The 18,102-nt window shown below is 39.2% G+C and overlaps 1 protein-coding gene across 8 annotated transcripts in view; it reads left to right on the top strand.

Moving 5' to 3' along the window:
- Positions 1-7,964: 7,964 nt before the first annotated feature.
- Positions 7,965-18,102, top strand: part of setd1a.L (SET domain containing 1A L homeolog) — a 32,904-nt gene continuing 22,766 nt past the window's right edge. Inside the window, exons 1-7 of one of the 8 annotated variants that reach the window (XM_041577430.1) lie at positions 7,965-8,342; positions 11,833-11,985; positions 12,539-12,637; positions 12,808-13,078; positions 14,847-14,953; positions 15,024-15,208; positions 15,436-16,246. In XM_041577430.1, coding sequence (XP_041433364.1) covers positions 7,992-8,342; positions 11,833-11,985; positions 12,539-12,637; positions 12,808-13,078; positions 14,847-14,953; positions 15,024-15,208; positions 15,436-16,246 — 1,977 coding nt within the window. In that variant the 5' untranslated portion in view covers positions 7,965-7,991. The other 7 variants (XM_041577431.1, XM_041577429.1, XM_018240253.2 and 4 more) reach the window with 7 other exon arrangements.

Genomic DNA, 18,102 nt, shown 5'->3' on the forward strand with positions numbered 1-18,102 from the left:
ATGTTATTAATAGGAAAAAAGATAAATATATAGGAAGGCCAGTGATCCCAATGTTATTAATAGGGAATAAAGATAAATATATAGGAAGGTCAGTGATCCCAATGTTATTAATAGGGAATAAAGATAAATATATAGGAAGGTCAGTGATCCCAATGTTATTAATAGGGAATAAAGATAAATATATAGGAAGGTCAGTGATCCCAATGTTATTAATAGGGAATAAAGATAAATATATAGGAAGGTCAGTGATCCAATGTTATTAATAGGGAATAAAGATAAATATATAGGAAGGCCAGTGATCCAATGTTATTAATAGGGAATAAAGATAAATATATAGGAAGGTCAGTGATCCCAATGTTATTAATATGGAATAAAGATAAATATATAGGAAGGTCAGTGATCCCAATGTTATTAATAGGGAATACAGATAAATATATAGGAAGGTCAGTGATCCCAATGTTATTAATAGGGAATAAAGATAAATATATAGGAAGGCCAGTGATCCCAATGTTATTAATAGGGAATAAAGATAAATATATGGGAAGGTCAGTGATCCCAATGTTATTAATAGGGAATAAAGATAAATATATAGGAAGGTCAGTGATCCCAATGTTATTAATAGGGAATAAAGATAAATATATAGGAAGGCCAGTGATCCCAATGTTATTAATAGGGATAAAGATAAATATATAGGAAGGTTAGTGATATGAATCCCCAATGTTATTAATAGGGAATAAAGATAAATATATAGGAAGGTCAGTGATCCCAATGTTATTAATAGGGAATAAAGATAAATATATAGGAAGGTCAGTGAATCCCAATGTTATTAATAGGGAATAAAGATAAATACTGTATATAGGAAGGCCAGTGATCCCAATGTTATTAATAGGGAATAAAGATAAATATATAGGAAGGCCAGTGATCCCAATGTTATTAATAGGGAATAAAGATAAATATATAGGAAGGTTAGTGATATAATCCCAATGTTATTAATTAGGGAATAAAGATAAATATATAGGAAGGCCAGTGATCCTAATGTTATTAATAGGGAAATAAAGATAAATATATAGGAAGGCCAGTGATCCCAATGTTATTAATAGGGAATAAAGATAAATATATAGGAAGGTCAGTGATCCCAATGTTATTAATAGGGAATAAAGATAAATAGTATAGGAAGGTCAGTGATCCCAATGTTATTAATAGGGAATAAAGATAAATATATAGGAAGGTCAGTGATCCCAATGTTATTAATAGGGAATAAAGATAAATATATAGGAAGGTCAGTGATCCCAATGTTATTAATAGGGAATAAAGATAAATATATAGGAAGGTCAGTGATCCCAATGGTTATTAATAGGGAATAAAGATAAATATATAGGAAGGTCAGTGATCCCAATGTTATTAATAGGGAATAAAGATAAATATATAGGAAGGCCAGTGATCCCAATGTTATTAATAGGGAATAAAGATAAATATATAGGAAGGTCAGTGATCCCAATGTTATTAATAGGGAATAAGATAAATATATAGGAAGGTCAGTGATCCCAATGTTATTAATAGGGAATAAAGATAAATATATAGGAAGGTCAGTGATCCAATGTATTAATAGGGAATAAAGATAAATATATAGGAAGGTCAGTGATCCAATGTTTATTAATAGGGAATAAAGATAAATATATAGGAAGGCCAGTGATCCCAATGTTATTAATAGGGAATAAAGATAAATATATAGGAAGGCCAGTGATCCAATGTTATTAATAGGAATAAAGATAAATATATAGGAAGGTTAGTGATATAATCCAATGTTATTAATAGGGGAATAAGATAAATATATAGGAAGGTTAGTGATTATGATCCAATTTATTAATAGGGAATAAAGATAAATATATAGGAAGGTCAGTGATCCCAATGTTTTAATAGGGAATAAAGATAAATATATAGGAAGGTCAGTGATCCCAATGTTATTAAATAGGGAATAAAGATAAATACTGTATATAGGAGGCCAGTGATCCAATGTTTATTAATAGGGAATAAAGATAAATATATAGGAAGGCAGTGATCCCAATGTTATTAATAGGGAATAAAGATAAATATATAGAAGGCCAGTGATCCCAATGTTATTAATAGGGAATAAAGATAAATATATAGGAAGGTTAGTGATAATCCCAATGTTATTAATAGGGAATAAGATAAATATATAGGAAGGTCAGTGATCCTAATGTTATTAATAGGGAATAAAGATAAATATATAGGAAGGTCAGTGATCCCAATGTTATTATAGGGAATAAAGATAAATATATAGGAAGGTCAGTGATCCAATGTTATTAATAGGGAATAAAGATAAATATATAGGAAGGTCAGTGATCCCAATGTTATTAATAGGCGAATAAAGATAAATATATAGGAAGGCCAGTGATCCCAATGTTATTAATAGGGAATAAAGATAAATATATAGGAAGGTGCAGTGATCCCAATGTTATTAATAGGGAATAAAGATAAATATATAGGAAGGTCAGTGATCCCAATGTTATTAATAGGGAATAAAGATAAATATATAGGAAGGCCAGTGATCCCAATGTTATTAATAGGGAATAAAGATAAATATATAGGAAGGTCAGTGATCCCAATGTTATTAATAGGGAATAAAGATAAATATATAGGAAGGCAGTGATCCCAATGTTATTAATAGGGAATAAAGATAATATATAGGAAGGCCCCAATTTATTAATAGGAATAAAGATAAATATATAGAAGGTAGTGATCCCAATGTTATTATAGGGAATAAAGATAAATATATAGGAAGGTTAGTGATATCCAATGTTATTAATAGGGAATAAAGATAATATATAGGAAGGCAGTGATCCCAATGTTATTAATAGGGAATAAAGATAAATATATAGGAAGGTCAGTGATCCCAATGTTATTAATAGGAATAAAGATAAATATATAGGAAGGTTAGTGATATGATCCCAATGTTATTAATAGGGAATAAAGATAAATATATAGGAAGGTTAGTGATATGATCCAATGTTATTAATAGGGAATAAAGATAAATATATAGGAAGGTCAGTGATCCCAATGTTATTATAGGAATAAAGATAAATATAATAGGAAGGCGCCAGTGATTCCCAATGTTTATTATAGGGAATAAAGATAAATATATAGGAAGGCCAGTGATCCCAATGTTATTAATAGGGAATAAAGATAAATATATAGGAAGGCCAGTTATCCCAATGTTATTAATAGGAAAAAAATAGGAGGTAAATCCCAATGTTATTAATAGGGAATAAAGATAAATATATAGGAAGGCCAGTGATCCTAATGTTATTAATAGGGAATAAAGATAAATATATAGGAAGGCCAGTGATCCCAATGTTATTAATAGGGAATAAAGATAAATATATAGGAAGGTTAGTGATATAATCCCAATGTTATTAATAGGGAATAAAGATAAATATATAGGAAGGTCAGTGATCCCAATGTTATTAATAGGGAATAAAGATAAATATATAGGAAGGCCAGTGATCCCAATGTTATTAATAGGGAATAAAGATAAATATATAGGAAGGTTAGTGATATAATCCCAATGTTATTAATAGGGAATAAAGATAAATATATAGGAAGGCCAGTGATCCTAATGTTATTAATAGGGAATAAAGATAAATATATAGGAAGGTCAGTGATCCCAATGTTATTAATAGGGAATAAAGATAAATATATAGGAAGGTCAGTGATCCCAATGTTATTAATAGGGAATAAAGATAAATATATAGGAAGGTTAGTGATATGATCCCAATGTTATTAATAGGGAATAAAGATAAATATATAGGAAGGTCAGTGATCCCAATGTTATTAATAGGGAATAAAGATAAATATATAGGAAGGTCAGTGATCCCCAATGTTATTAATAGGGAATAAAGATAAATATATAGGAAGGTCAGTGATCCCAATGTTATTAATAGGGAATAAAGATAAATATATAGGAAGGCCAGTGATCCCAATGTTATTAATAGGGAATAAAGATAAATATATAGGAAGGCCAGTGATCCTAATGTTATTAATAGGGAATAAAGATAAATATATAGGAAGGTCAGTGATCCCAATGTTATTAATAGGGAATAAAGATAAATATATAGGAAGGTCAATGATCCCAATGTTATTAATGAAAAAAAGATAAATATACAGGAAGGTCAGTGATCCCAATGTTGTTAATAGGGAATAAAGATAAATATATAGGAAGGCCAGTGATCCCAATGTTATTAATAGGGAATAAAGATAATATATAGGAAGGTCAGTGATCCCAATGTTATTAATAGGGAATAAAGATAAATATATAGGAAGGTCAGTGATCCAATGTTATTAATAGGGAATAAAGATAAATATATATAGGAAGGTCAGTGATCCCAATGTTATTAATAGGGAATAAAGATAAATATATAGGAAGGTCAGTGATCCCAATGTTATTAATAGGGAATAAAGATAAATATATAGGAAGGCCAGTGATCCCAATGTATTAATAGGGAATAAAGATAAATATATAGGAAGGTCAGTGATCCCAATGTTATTAATAGGGAATAAAGATAAATATATAGGAATGTCAGTGATCCCAATGTTATTAATAGGGAATAAAGATAAATATATAGTAAGGCCAGTGATCCCAATGTTATTAATAGGGAATAAAGATAAATATATAGGAAGGTCAGTGATCCCAATGTTATTAATAGGGAATAAAGATAAATATATAGGAAGGTCAGTGATCCCAATGTTATTAATAGGGAATAAAGATAAATATATAGAAAGGTCAGTGATCCCAATGTTATTAATAGGGAATAAAAATAAATATATAGGAAGGCCAGTGATCCCAATGTTATTAATAGGGAATAAAGATAAATATATAGGAAGGTCAGTGATCCCAATGTTATTAATAGGGAATAAAGATAAATATATAGGAAGGTCAGTGATCCCAATGTTATTAATAGGGAATAAAGATAAATATATAGGAAGGTCAGTGATCCCCAATGTTATTAATAGGGAATAAAGATAAATATATAGGAAGGTCAGTGATCCCAATGTTATTAATAGGGAATAAAGATAAATATATAGGAAGGTCAGTGATCCCAATGTTATTAATAGGGAATAAAGATAAATATATAGGAAGGTCAGTGATCCCATGTTATTAATAGGGAATAAAGATAAATATATAGGAAGGTCAGTGATCCCAATGTTATTAATAGGGAATAAAGATAAATATATAGGAAGGTCAGTGATCCCAATGTTATTAATAGGGAATAAAAATAAATATATAGGAAGGCCAGTGATCCCAATGTTATTAATAGGGAATAAAGATAAATATATAGGAAGGTCAGTGATCCCAATGTTATTAATAGGGAATAAAGATAAATATATAGTAAGGCCAGTGATCCCAATGTTATTACCATAACAGGGAATAAAGATAAATATATAGGAAGGTCAGTGATCCCAATGTTATTAATAGGGAATAAAGATAAATATATAGGAAGGTCAGTGATCCCAATGTTATTAATAGGAATAAAGATAAATATATAGGAAGGTCAGTGATCCCAATGTTATTAATAGGGAATAAACATAAATATATAGGAAGGTCAGTGATCCAATGTTATTAATAGGGAATAAAGATAAATATATAGGAAGGTCAGTGATCCCAATGTTATTAATAGGGAATAAACATAAATATATAGGAAGGTCAGTGATCCCAATGTTATTAATAGGGAATAAAGATAAATATATAGGAAGGTCAGTGATCCCAATGTTATTAATAGGGAATAAAATAAATATATAGGAAGGCCAGTGATCCCAATGTTATTAATAGGGAATAAAGATAAATATATAGGAAGGTCAGTGATCCCAATGTTATTAATAGGGAATAAAGATAAATATATAGTAAGGCCAGTGATCCCAATGTTATTACCATAACAGGGAATAAAGATAAATATATAGGAAGGTCAGTGATCCCAATGTTATTAATAGGGAATAAAGATAAATATATAGGAAGGTCAGTGATCCCAATGTTATTAATAGGGAATAAAGATAAATATATAGGAAGGTCAGTGATCCCAATGTTATTAATAGGGAATAAAGATAAATATATAGGAAGGTCAGTGATCCCAATGTTATTAATAGGGAATAAAGATAAATATATAGGAGGTCAGGCCATAAGATAAATATATAGGAAGGTCAGTGAATCCAATGTTATTAAAGATAAAAATAAATATATAGGAAGGCAGTGATCCCAATGTTTATTAATAGGGAATAAAGATAAATATATAGAAGGTCAGTGATCCCAATGTTATTAATAGGGAATAAAGATAAATATATATAAGGCCAGAGATTGTATTAATAGGGAATAAAGATAATATATTAGGAAGGTCAGTGATCCCAATGTTATTAATAGGGAATAAAGATAAATATATAGGAGGTCAAGTGATCCAATGTTATTAATAGGGAATAAAGATAAATATATAGGAAAGGTCAGTGATCCCAATGTTATTAATAGGGAATAAAATAAATATATAGGAAGGCAGTGATCCCAATGTTATTAATAGGGAATAAACATAAATATATAGGAAGGTCAGTGATCCCAATGTTATTATAGGGAATAAGATAAATATATAGGAAGGTCAGTGATCCAATGTTATTATAGGGAATAAAAATAAATATATAGGAAGGCCAGTGATCCCAATGTTATTAAAGGGAATAAAGATAAATATATAGGAAGGTCCCAATGTTATTAATAGGGATAAAGATAAATATATAGTAAGGATCCAATGTTATTACCATATAAAGGAGGTCATCCCAATATTAATAGGGAAATAAATATATAGGAAGGTCAGTGATCCCAGGAAATAAAGATAAATATATAGGAAGGTCAGTGATCCCAATGTTATTAATAGGGAATAAAGATAAATATATAAAGATAAATATATAGGAAGGTCAGTGATCCCAATAAAGATAAATATATAGGAAGGTCATGTGATCCAATGTTATTAATAGGGAAATAAAGATAAATATATAGGAAGGTCAGTGATCCCATCCCAAGGTCCCAATGTTAATAGGAATAAAGATAAATATATAGGAAGGTCAGTGATCCCAATTTATTAATAGGGAATAAGATAAAGATAAATATATAGGAAGGTCAGTGATCCCAATGTTATTAATAGGGAATAAAGATAAATATATAGGAAGGCCAGTATTTTTTTTCCAGAAAAGGTGGCAACCCTAGGTGCAAAATAGGCAAATTAGTTCTAAGGGTGCATAATGATGGGCACATTGCCCCGCTGGCAGCTGAACAGGGCGCCCTCTACTGGTGAATTCTCATGAACACAAGCACCTGCGGTTACTTACAGGCTGAATGAAGGGCTATGGAATGCTGGCATCTAGCAATGAGTATGGGTTAGACATGGGGCATTATGGTGCAAAGTGTCCCAGAACATGTGGGCAAGTATGTCTCCAACACAAGATCTGACACATTATCTGATTGTTCCCGTACCCACCCCTTTGTGTTTTATTAGATTGTAAGCTCCTTTGACCAGGGCTTGTATCAGTTGTAATGTTTCATGTCATCTGTGCGTTGGATCTATACATTCCTACTATTTTACAAGTGCTGCAGAAAACGCAGAATGAAAGGGTCGGTGACCCCAGTAACCACAGAGAAGATATTGTAGATGGCTATTGCCTTATTTTTATGTAGAAATATCCCCATTCCATTCTCTGCACCGCTGGTCCCAACATGAAGCGTGTATTAATAATATTCAATTGCCACAATGACTTGTCAGACTTGCAGGATTGAACAACTGCAGAAATATCCATTTGCGCTGCGCGGGTCAAACAAAAAACCCAACAGCACGTGGTGTGTGCAGCATAAAACAAGTACAGGCTGGTAGCCGTCCTCCTGTAACCATAGAGTCGCACTACAGAGCAGCGCCCCTTTCTCCCCCTGCGCTCCTCTCTATAGCATGAGCCCGCCTATCCTCTCTCCTCGTACTCAGTCACTTTCAGCTTTCATTCCGCGCTCGGCAGATTCCACATCTCAGAGTCAATTAAAAGGGAAAATAAAAATCCACCGCGGCTCCGTTTATGTTATTAGTGGGTTACGGAGTAAGAATTCTTCCTCTATCAGACGGAAAACCGCGTCATTTAATTTATTGTGTTTGTGTGGAAAGTGCCGCGGCGGAAAGTGCTGGAGAGGAAACCCGTCTTCGCTTTCACTGGCCGCAGATTCCACTCCCCGCGGGACACACATTGGATTTTACTCGGCGCATTTGTGGAGACAACGGGACCGCTTGAAGGCGGGAGGGACAGAAAAGGCGAGTAGAATAAAATAGGCCGTCGGGGAGGCGAATGGAAGCAAAGGGGGCGGGGCCGGAGTGAAAGTGCCGGAGCGGAAGGGAAGTCAGCGCCACCGGGAGGGACGAGAGAGGGATCCGGGGAGAGACAGCAGAACACAGCGCGTCAGTCAGGTGAGAGGCAGCCAAGTCGTCAGCGGAAATAAGCGCCGGGAAGGTAACGGCAAGTCACAGACATGACTGAGGAGCCGGAAGTAAGGGGCTGAGGGGCAACAACACTGGGGCTCACCCGCAATGAGAAGCTGCCGATGAGAGGGGCTCAGGGCACCCGGGGAAGGGCTATACAGCGGGGCTGGTTATAGGGGAGGGCAGAGAGGCTTTTGCCTTGTACCTCCAAATCCTGAAGCGAATACATGGACAAAGGCGCCATAATACTGTGTAATAGCACTTGTGAGGTACTTTCCTTCTCTACATCACGTGACTCCTACCTGCAGCCCTCCTGCTCTTCTCGCATTGCAACTCCCAGCACCCTCTGGACTTTTCTGCAATATTCACTAGTCCAAGATCATCAGGGCCACACTGCTGCCTCCGTCTGGGGACATTGGGAGGGAGAGACCCCAGGGGCTGAAGGGAAAGGGAAGGGAAAAGCGAGGCTATAGGGGGAAAGCGAGGGGCTGAAGGGGGAAAGCTGAAGGGGGAAAGCCAGGGGCTGGAGGGAAAGTGAAGGGAAAAGCTAGGCTATAGGGGAAAAGCGAGGGGCTGAAGGGGGAAAGCTGAAGGGGGAAAGCCAGGGGCTGGAGGGAAAGTGAAGGGAAAAGCGAGGGGCTAAAAGGGAAATGCAAGGGGCTGAAGGGGAAAAGCAAGGGGCTGAAGGGAAAGTGAAGGGAAAAGCGAGGCTGGAGGGGAAAAGCGAGGGTCTAAAAATGGAAATGCGAGGGTCTGAAGGGAAAGTGAAGGGAAAAGCGAGGGGCTGGAGGGAAAGTGAAGGGAAAAGCGAGGAGCTGAAGGGGAAAGAGAGGGGCTGGAGGGAAAGTGAAGGGAAAAGCGAGGGGCTGAAGGGGAAAGAGAGGGGCTGAAGGGAAAGTGAAGGGGAAAGAGAGGGGCTGAAGGGAAAGTGAAGGGGAAAGCGAGGAGCTGAAGGGGGAAGAGGGGCTGAAGGGAAAGTGAAGGGGAAAGAGAGGGGCTGGAGGGAAAGTGAAGGGAAAAGCGAGGCTGAAGGGGAAAAGCGAGGGGCTAAAAGGGAAATGCGAGGGGCTGAAGGGAAAGTGAAGGAAAAAGCGAGGGGCTGAAGGGGAAAGCGAGGGACTGAAGGTATGTGGGAGACAGGCAGTGCAATGGCCTAAGCTAAGCCTACACATTCCCCACTGTGAGATGTAAGGGAAGCCACATTGTTCCAGAGCTACAGAGAAGCTGAGAGGCAAAGAGGGAGAAATGTTGATAAATCCAGAAGTGTGATTCATAGGGGCTGCTGGGAGAAAAAGGCACAGCCAGGGATTTGAGCAGTTGCATATTTTGTTATATTGTTTACAAACAGGAGACCGATATTAAGGGCAATGATGCACAGGCCATGCATTAGTGGGACTGTCAGAACGATCCTGGTGTTGTTTCCCACAAAACAGATGCAAAGTTTACTCCAGAGTTGGAATGCACAACAGCCAATCCGAACGTTGCTTTCATTAGACCTAGTGCAGTTTACAGACAAGAGCCACCTGTTGATTTGTTGTTGTTAGTAACTTCTCCGGAGTAAAAATGTTACCAGTTTAAATCCATACCCCTGACGAAGCTGTGTAAACAGCGAAACGCGTTGGGTGGCGTAGGTGTGGATAGCTCCCACTCGTAGTCAGGCAGGGGGCGAACGGAGGGATGGGTGGAAGGGAGGGAGGGTACCAATGGCTACTTCAGTCTTCCACAAGGACGGAAACTAGTCTTTGATGAAATATGGATACTAGAATCCTAACTAACTGAATATTGTATCCACCACTGATCCACACAAAAAAATGTCATTATTTGTTGTTTTAGGGACAGGATCCTGCACAGCTGAGTTAAATATGCTGTGAGTCTGTTTTAAATTGGAACATACATTAAAAGTTACGTTTTAGAAACTTTGTAACAATCGGCATCTGAACTAGTTTGCTTGTTACAATTAGATGGAATTTTTAGAAGTCCACGTTACAGCTTCAGTTGTTTGTTTTGTTTCTCAGTACTTGGATAATTTGTTGCAAACTTGGGATAAACTGTTGTTGTAAGGACATTTTGCGCTACATATTTGCTTGCAGTTTAAATCCATGCCAAAGTCACGGACAGGAAAAGCAGTGTGGTAGCCAGAGACTGTTACATGTAAGAGACTGTCGGGCAAACCTTAGACAGGCCCAAAAACCGGGGTATGAGATTTGCTAATCCAGGGGTGTCCAAACTGCGGCCCGAGGGCCACATGCGGCCCAGGATGCTTATGAATGCGGCCCAGCTTGAAACGCTTGGTTCCCGAGGAAATAGGAGGGGGGGGGACCCTGCCCATTGCCCAGTTAGTAATAATAATATAATATGTCTATTTATAATCCAGGTGTCCCATATTCCAGTGTATAGCTCCATCTGGTTATCCAACTGGCATTGTTGTTCTTTTCTGTGTATTTTCTTTACTTTTACAAATCAAACGTGTTTGTGTATTTCATGTGTGGCCCCAGACAATTTTTCTTTTTCCAATGTGGCCCAGTGAGCCAAAAGTTTGGACACCCCTGTGCTAATCTCACAGACAGGATGATGTGGAATATCAATGCCGGGAGATTGTTAATTTTAGATGGGGATAGAAGAGAGAGACTGCGGGACAAGGCTGACAGACAAGCAAAGAGAGTGCAAGAAATGGAGTTTTTGCAGACAGTACAGACCAGCATGGAAGAGACACTGCCCAGGAAAAACCAGAGAAAGAGAAAGGAGCACTTCCAGCAGAAATACACAGGTGTGTGACACACGCAGGAGCACGTGCTTGAGAAATCATTCTGAAGACAAACAATGGCAGTGAGCAAACAGACAGTTGCAAGAAACCAACACTGCTGACACCAAACAAGCCCAGGATCTTACTGGAGTCTGTCGGACTTTACCATAAATTGTATCCGTTTTGTTTTCTTGTGAAACCAGTCTGCTTCTCATGAACTGACAGCAGCCGGGTTGACTGAGACATTGATGGATGATCTAAGGAACTTGGTCCGGGAGCTAACGACTGACAAGCGGCCCCCTCCATGGGACATGATGCCTAAAAGCAAAACAAGAGACACCGAGTGCCGGGTTGATAACAAGAAACAATTACAAGAAACATGTAACGGTGTAAGGCAGCATAGAGCAGTCAGGATAATGATAAAGGCCATACACTTAGGGAGAAACCATTTAATGGGGGAACAGTGGGAGAGACCACACCAGATAAACAGGGGGGTTGAAATACAGCGTACAATGTTTTATACATCTTCTGCAAAAAATTGGGGGGCTGATGATAATGACAGATTATGCTGCACCTTTACAGGTCAGATGTCCCCAGATGGAGCCCGAGGGCGAAAGTCACAGAGGGGCCGGCTTCCAATGGAGGAGTTACAAACTGTTGTTGGATCCCGTGTTACACAGTCGCAGAACAACACAGAAAGTCTATCGCTATGATGGAATCCACTTCAACATCTCCGTAAGGCCTTTACAGTTTGTCTGTGTGTGGGGGCTTATTAGTATATTTTCTTTTCAAGTCATTTTTTTAATAGCGTGACATTTAGGGGGTTATTTACCTGGATTTTACTATTGAGTGCTGTTCTTATATCTACCAGGCAGCTGTTATCTTGTGTTAGGGAGCTGCTATCTGGTTACCTTCCCATTGTTCTGCTGTTAGGCTGCTGGGGGGGTGGGTGATACCACATTAACTTGCAGTAAAGAGTGATTGAAGTTTATAAGAGCACAAGTCACATGACTGGGGGCAGCTGGGAAACTGACAATATATCTAGCCCCATGTCAGATTTCAAAATTAAATATAAAGAAAACTCTGTTTGCTCTTTTGAGAAACTGATTTCAGTGCAAAATTCTGCTGGAGCAACACTATTAACTGGTGTGTTTTGTATCCCTTTAAACTACTTCTTTGTTGCTAAGGTCAGTAAGCATGGCAGCCAGACAGCAGTTTAAATGCCAAACCCTTTCAATAGCTAAGATTTGTCAGGTAATTATGATGTTCTTGTTTTGCCATCTTTCAGGATGGAGCATTCCTTCCATTGGGGGATGTGCGGGACCCCAGACAACATCGTATGTGGAGCAAACCACGAGAGATATCCCTCCCTGTTCCTAAATTTAAGGTATGTTAGCAGTATCTGTGCAGAGAATGTATTACTGTGGGATATGCTTTGTATTTCGGTGGGTGGACTCTGTACCTGGTTTCAGACTTGTCTTTGGAACCCCAAAAACAGTCCATTTTCTCTTTAATCTGAAGATCTTGCTCCATAACCCTATTTCTGTTTCACCCCAGTTTGACGAGTTCTACGTGGGACAAGTTCCCCAGAAAGAAATCACTTTTGCGCATCTCAATGACAATGTGCGGGAGCCTTTTCTGGCTGATATGTGCCGCAAGTTTGGGAATGTGGAGGAAGTGGAGATACTGCTGCACCCCAAAACTAGAAAACATCTGGGACTGGCCAAGGTCCTCTTCTCCAGCTCAAAATCAGCCAGGGATACAGTCACGCACCTCCACAATACGTCTGTTATGGGCAACATCATCCACGCAGAGCTTGACCTCCGAGGTGAGTCAACACAGACTCTGGGTCAGAGCAGATTTTTACAAGGCCTACGCAATATAGACAATCGTATTTGGGCAGGTTTTTAGACAAAAAAAAAAGTGATATGTCACTTTAAATACATGTACTGTAAATGTCATTTCACCAACTGGCGGTAAACAGCAAGTCTGGCGTGTGTTAGGAAACGATACCTTGCTGAGTGTGTAATGCAGACAATAAGGTGGAGGAACAAAGAGCTGGGGATGTTTTCCATGGTTTGGGCCCTGGTTCCATTATCATGTTAAAGGAGTTGTTCACCTTTCAAACACTTTTTCCAGTTAACTTTTATCAGATTTTTAATCTAAGTTTAAAGGGGAACTTAAAAACGTAACTTGAGCTTTTTGAAAAGTAAACTTTCAAGCAACTTTGCAATATACATCAATTAAAAAATGTGCAGACTTTTCATGATTTTTTTAATGGTTTCTTACCATTCCCCCTGCTCTCCTGCTGATCTGTCTGACTACTTTGCTGAGCTATCTGACTACTGTTACTTTGTATCAACAGTCATCTGTCCTCAGCCTGCATTCTCCAAACCCCACAATTCCCTGCACATGTGATCTCAATAAGGAAAGGAACCTCACAGTGCAATGCGTTGTGGGTTATGTAGTCTGTAAACTATGGAGTTACAATTTGTAACATCCATGTTAAGTCCCTCTTTCCCTGCCAGGATTTCAAATGATGCAGAAAGAGGAGAACTGTTGGATTTCAGCATAGAAAATGGCATTTATTCATAATTCTTTGAAGAAACGGGTAACTGTGATGGGTATATTAGGGGTGTTCTGTGTTATGTGGCTCTTTATCAAAATTTGGTTTAGGAGCCAGAGTTCCCCTTTAATGTCCCTGTCTCTGGTGTTTGAGTCTGACAGCTCCGTAATTCAGACTCTACTGTTACAATTTTGCAATTTTTAGTTGATACATTTCTCAGCAGCATCTCTGGAGTATTAGTAACTATTGTATCAACACTAACAGCTGCCTGTAATGAAACCCAGAGATTCTGCTCAGCAGGGACAAACATAACAAATGTATCGACTAAATGTAACAATTTAGAAAAGTTACAGTGTCGGCGACCCCACCTCCCAGAACTGCTTTAGAAGGTGAAAAATTACACGTTTACACTTCAATATTAAAAAAACAGTGACACCGAAAATAGAAAGTAATTGTAAAAAGTCTTTATTTCTGGTGAACTGTCTGAAACCAACTAGGTGTTTGTACCGTGCAACTTTAAAGGGGTTGTTCACCTTCAATGCTATTCCTGATAATTCTGTGCTTCCTACTTTGGGGAACAGTTTGGGGATGGCCCTTTCCTGTTCCGGCACAATAATGTCTCCACGCACAAAACCAGGTCCTTAAAGAATGGGTTTCTGAGATTAGAATGGAAGAACCTGACTGCACAGAGCCCCTCCCCCAACTTCACACTTTTGACTGGGAACAAATCCCACAGTAATGTTCCAACATCTAGAGGGACCTTTCCAGAAGACATGGGGTAGGGGAGTAGCTGCAAAAGGAATGAGATGTTGGACTGGCAGCTTTCAGGACACTTTTGGCTCACCTAGTGTTTGTTTTATACACCACTACTTGCTAAAGAAAAGAAAATTAATTCTGAAAATGAATAATTAGGCGCAGGAAGTGATGTCACATGGAATAACGAAAGCAGTAATTAGAATACAAATGAGGGAAATCAAGTCATTGATGGATTCTCATTGCAGATTTTTCTTTGATGGTTTTTGTTTTTCAGGTCAGCAAAGACAAAAATATTACGACCTGATTGTGAGCGGCTCTTACAACCCCCAGACGGTTCCAACGAGTGGGAGACGGGCACAGGACAGGCTGCAGCCAGAGATGGTGAGCAACTGTCACATTTGCAGGATTAATAGATCTAATCACTTTATGTCTGACTGTTGTCTGTCTTCAGGTGGACTCCAGGCGCAGACTTTCCAGTGACTCCTCCTCCTCCTCCTACCTCCCTAATAACGGAACTCCTTCCTCTCAGGATCTGGGCTCTTCCTACAGCCAGTATACCCCATCCTCCTCGCAAGGCACCCCCTACACTCCTCGTAGTGGCACCCCCTTCTCTCAGGACTCTGCCTATTCCAGCAGGTATTGACCAGAAAGCAAATATCATTGACCTCCTACTTGGGCCCCCTATCCAATAATTCCTCCTATAACTCCTTATATCGCCGCTTACAAATGAGTGGCCTTATTCTGCAGTGTCACATGAGCGTTCTTTGTGCTCTCCTATCACTAGGCAGGTGGGCATTGCTGCAGGGATTACTGGGTCTGTCCAACCAACAACTCTTGTCTTAATCTTTCTCTATGTTTTGCAGGCAGGGGACTCCCAGTCATTCCTCCACTCAGGATTCTTCCGGATATAAATCCAGGCGTCAGGAGAACAATTCTGGGGACTCGTATTCCCGTCGTTCTGGACACCACTATTCCCCAGCTCCGTCTTCCTCTGCATCGTCCTCGTCCCAGCACGATAGCAGCCAGAAACGCTTTCACAGGCACCCGCAGCGCTCCTCCCCACAGTCATCTTATCGCTCTCGCCACCGCAAGCCACCACCACCCCCAGAAGAACCTCCTCTGATTGGCTTTCCTGGAACCCCACCCCTACCACCACCACCACCTCCTCCTCCCCCACCTTCTGATGACATTCACACAGATCGTGATTACCGAATAGCCCACCCGCCTCTTCCTCCTTCAATACCTGCACCTTCAACTGCTCTTCTGGTGCCTCCACCTCCACCTACAGAAGGATGGGAGCCACCACCTCCTCCTCTACCTCCTCTACCACCAGCCTGTTCTCCTCCTCCTTCTCCAGCTCGTTCCTGCTCTCCACTCCTTGATGGGGTCTCAGAGAGTCTGCCATTCACACAACACAGTAGCAGCCTGGACTCCCGAATTGAGGCTTTGCTGAAGGAACAACGTTCAAAGTTCTCCTTCCTGTCCTCTGACACAGAGGAGGAAGAGGAGGCAACAGCAGAAGCACCTGCTCAAGAGCCAGTCGTAGTGGAAGAGGTTCCTCCCATTGTTCATGATCCATACACCCCTCCCCCACCCGCAAGTTTTGAGGACGTATCTGCAGAGGCCATACTAAGAATGGCAGAGATTGGCAGGACAGCAAATGGCCAAGACAGGGTGAGATAATTACCATTTACAGTTTTTTTACCCTTACAATTCAGTGTAAAAATAAAAACTGGGTAAATAAATAGTCCGCGCAAAATAAACAATGTTTCTAATATAGTTAGTTAGCCAAAAATGTATTGAGGCTGGAGTGACTGGATGTGTAACATAATAGCCAGAACACTACTTCCTGCTTTTCAGCTCTCTAACTCTGAGTTAGTCAGTGACTATAAGGGGGGCCACATGGGACATAACTGTTCAGTGAGTTTGCAATTGATCGTCCGCATTCAGCTCAGATTCAAAAGCAACAGTTATGATTCACGTGCCCCCCCCATGTTACTGATTGGTTACTGCCTGGTAACCAATCAGTGGAAAGCAAGAGAGCTGAAAAGCAGGAAGTAGTGTTCTGGCTATTATGTTACACATCCAGTCACTCCAGCCTTTATACATTACGTTTTTGACTAACTATATTGAAAATTGTTTTTTTGTTTTGTTTTTTTTTTGCACATAATCTATTTATCCAGTTTTTATTTTTACACTGATGGGACTGACAGACCAGTCCCATTATGTGGGAAGCTGTGAAGAGACGCAGGTACAGCTGCTGGTACAGGGTTGGGCATATGCAGATGATGATGCAGGTGTGGTTTGAGCCAAGTTATTCTTTGACACATACAGACGACCGGAGATTGGTCATTATATAGTCGATATTAATTGTTGTTCATGTTGGTATTCTTGCGAAAGTAGTATATCATCTGAATACGTTATCCACTACTTTCACAGGCCTTTAATAGTCCAACATGAGACACATACCCACCTGTGTAACACTGTAACATAGATCAAAGTGGCTTCTGTTGTTCTGTCCAGACGGGGAAGGACAGAATGACAAAACCTTCATTTACTGATGTAGGAAGCATCTCCTGGTGCTTCTCTGCTCCGTTATGTTACTCTTGTCACTGACCCCATCTAAAAACAAACACACTTTAAAGCTACAAATGTATTGTTATTGCTACTTTTTATGACTTCTCTTTTTATTCAGGCCTCTCCTATTCATATTCCAGTCTCTTATTCAAACCAATACATGGTTGCTAGGGGGATTTGGACCCTAGCAATCAGATGGCTGAAATTGCAAACTGGAGAGCTGCTGAATACTAAGCTAAATAACTCAAAAACCACAAATAATAAAAAAGGAAAACCCATTACAAATTGTCTCAGAATATCACCCTCTACATCATACTAACCGTTAATTTAAAGGTGAACAACCCCTTTAATTATCTGTACATGTAATTGCTAGGGATGCACTGAATCCACTATTTTGGATTCGGCCGAACCCCCGAATCCTTCGTGAAAGATTCGGCCGAATACCGAACTGAATCTGAATCCTAATTTGCATATGCAAATTAGGGGTGGGAAGGGGAAAACATTTTTTACTTCCATGTTTTATGACAAAAAGTCAGTTTTCCCTCGGTGCCCCTCATTTGCATATGCAAATTAGGGTTCGGATTCGGTTCGGCCAGGCAGAAGGATTCGACCGAATCCTGCTGAAAAAGGCAGAATACTGAACCGAATCCTGGATTTTTGCATCCCTGGTAATTGCTACTGAAAGCAGTGTCTGTGTCCTTTACTCATCTCTGCACTACTCATTGCAGAATCCTGCTCTCCCACAGTTCCTTGCTTGTGCAACAATTCTCCTTCTTTGCTGTCTCATTCACCTCAGAGCATGCAATGCATTATGGGAGTCTAGCCAGGAGAATAGCTGACTACTGCTGCTACATTAGTGCAAAAGTCAGAATCAGCAGTGCAGGGAATAGCAAAGGACAGGCAATGCTTTCTTTTATTGTTTCATTCGGATACTCTTAATATTCCCTTTACTA

This window comes from Xenopus laevis, chromosome 9_10L (assembly GCF_017654675.1).
Source record: "Xenopus laevis strain J_2021 chromosome 9_10L, Xenopus_laevis_v10.1, whole genome shotgun sequence".
Taxonomy (NCBI): domain Eukaryota; kingdom Metazoa; phylum Chordata; class Amphibia; order Anura; family Pipidae; genus Xenopus; species Xenopus laevis.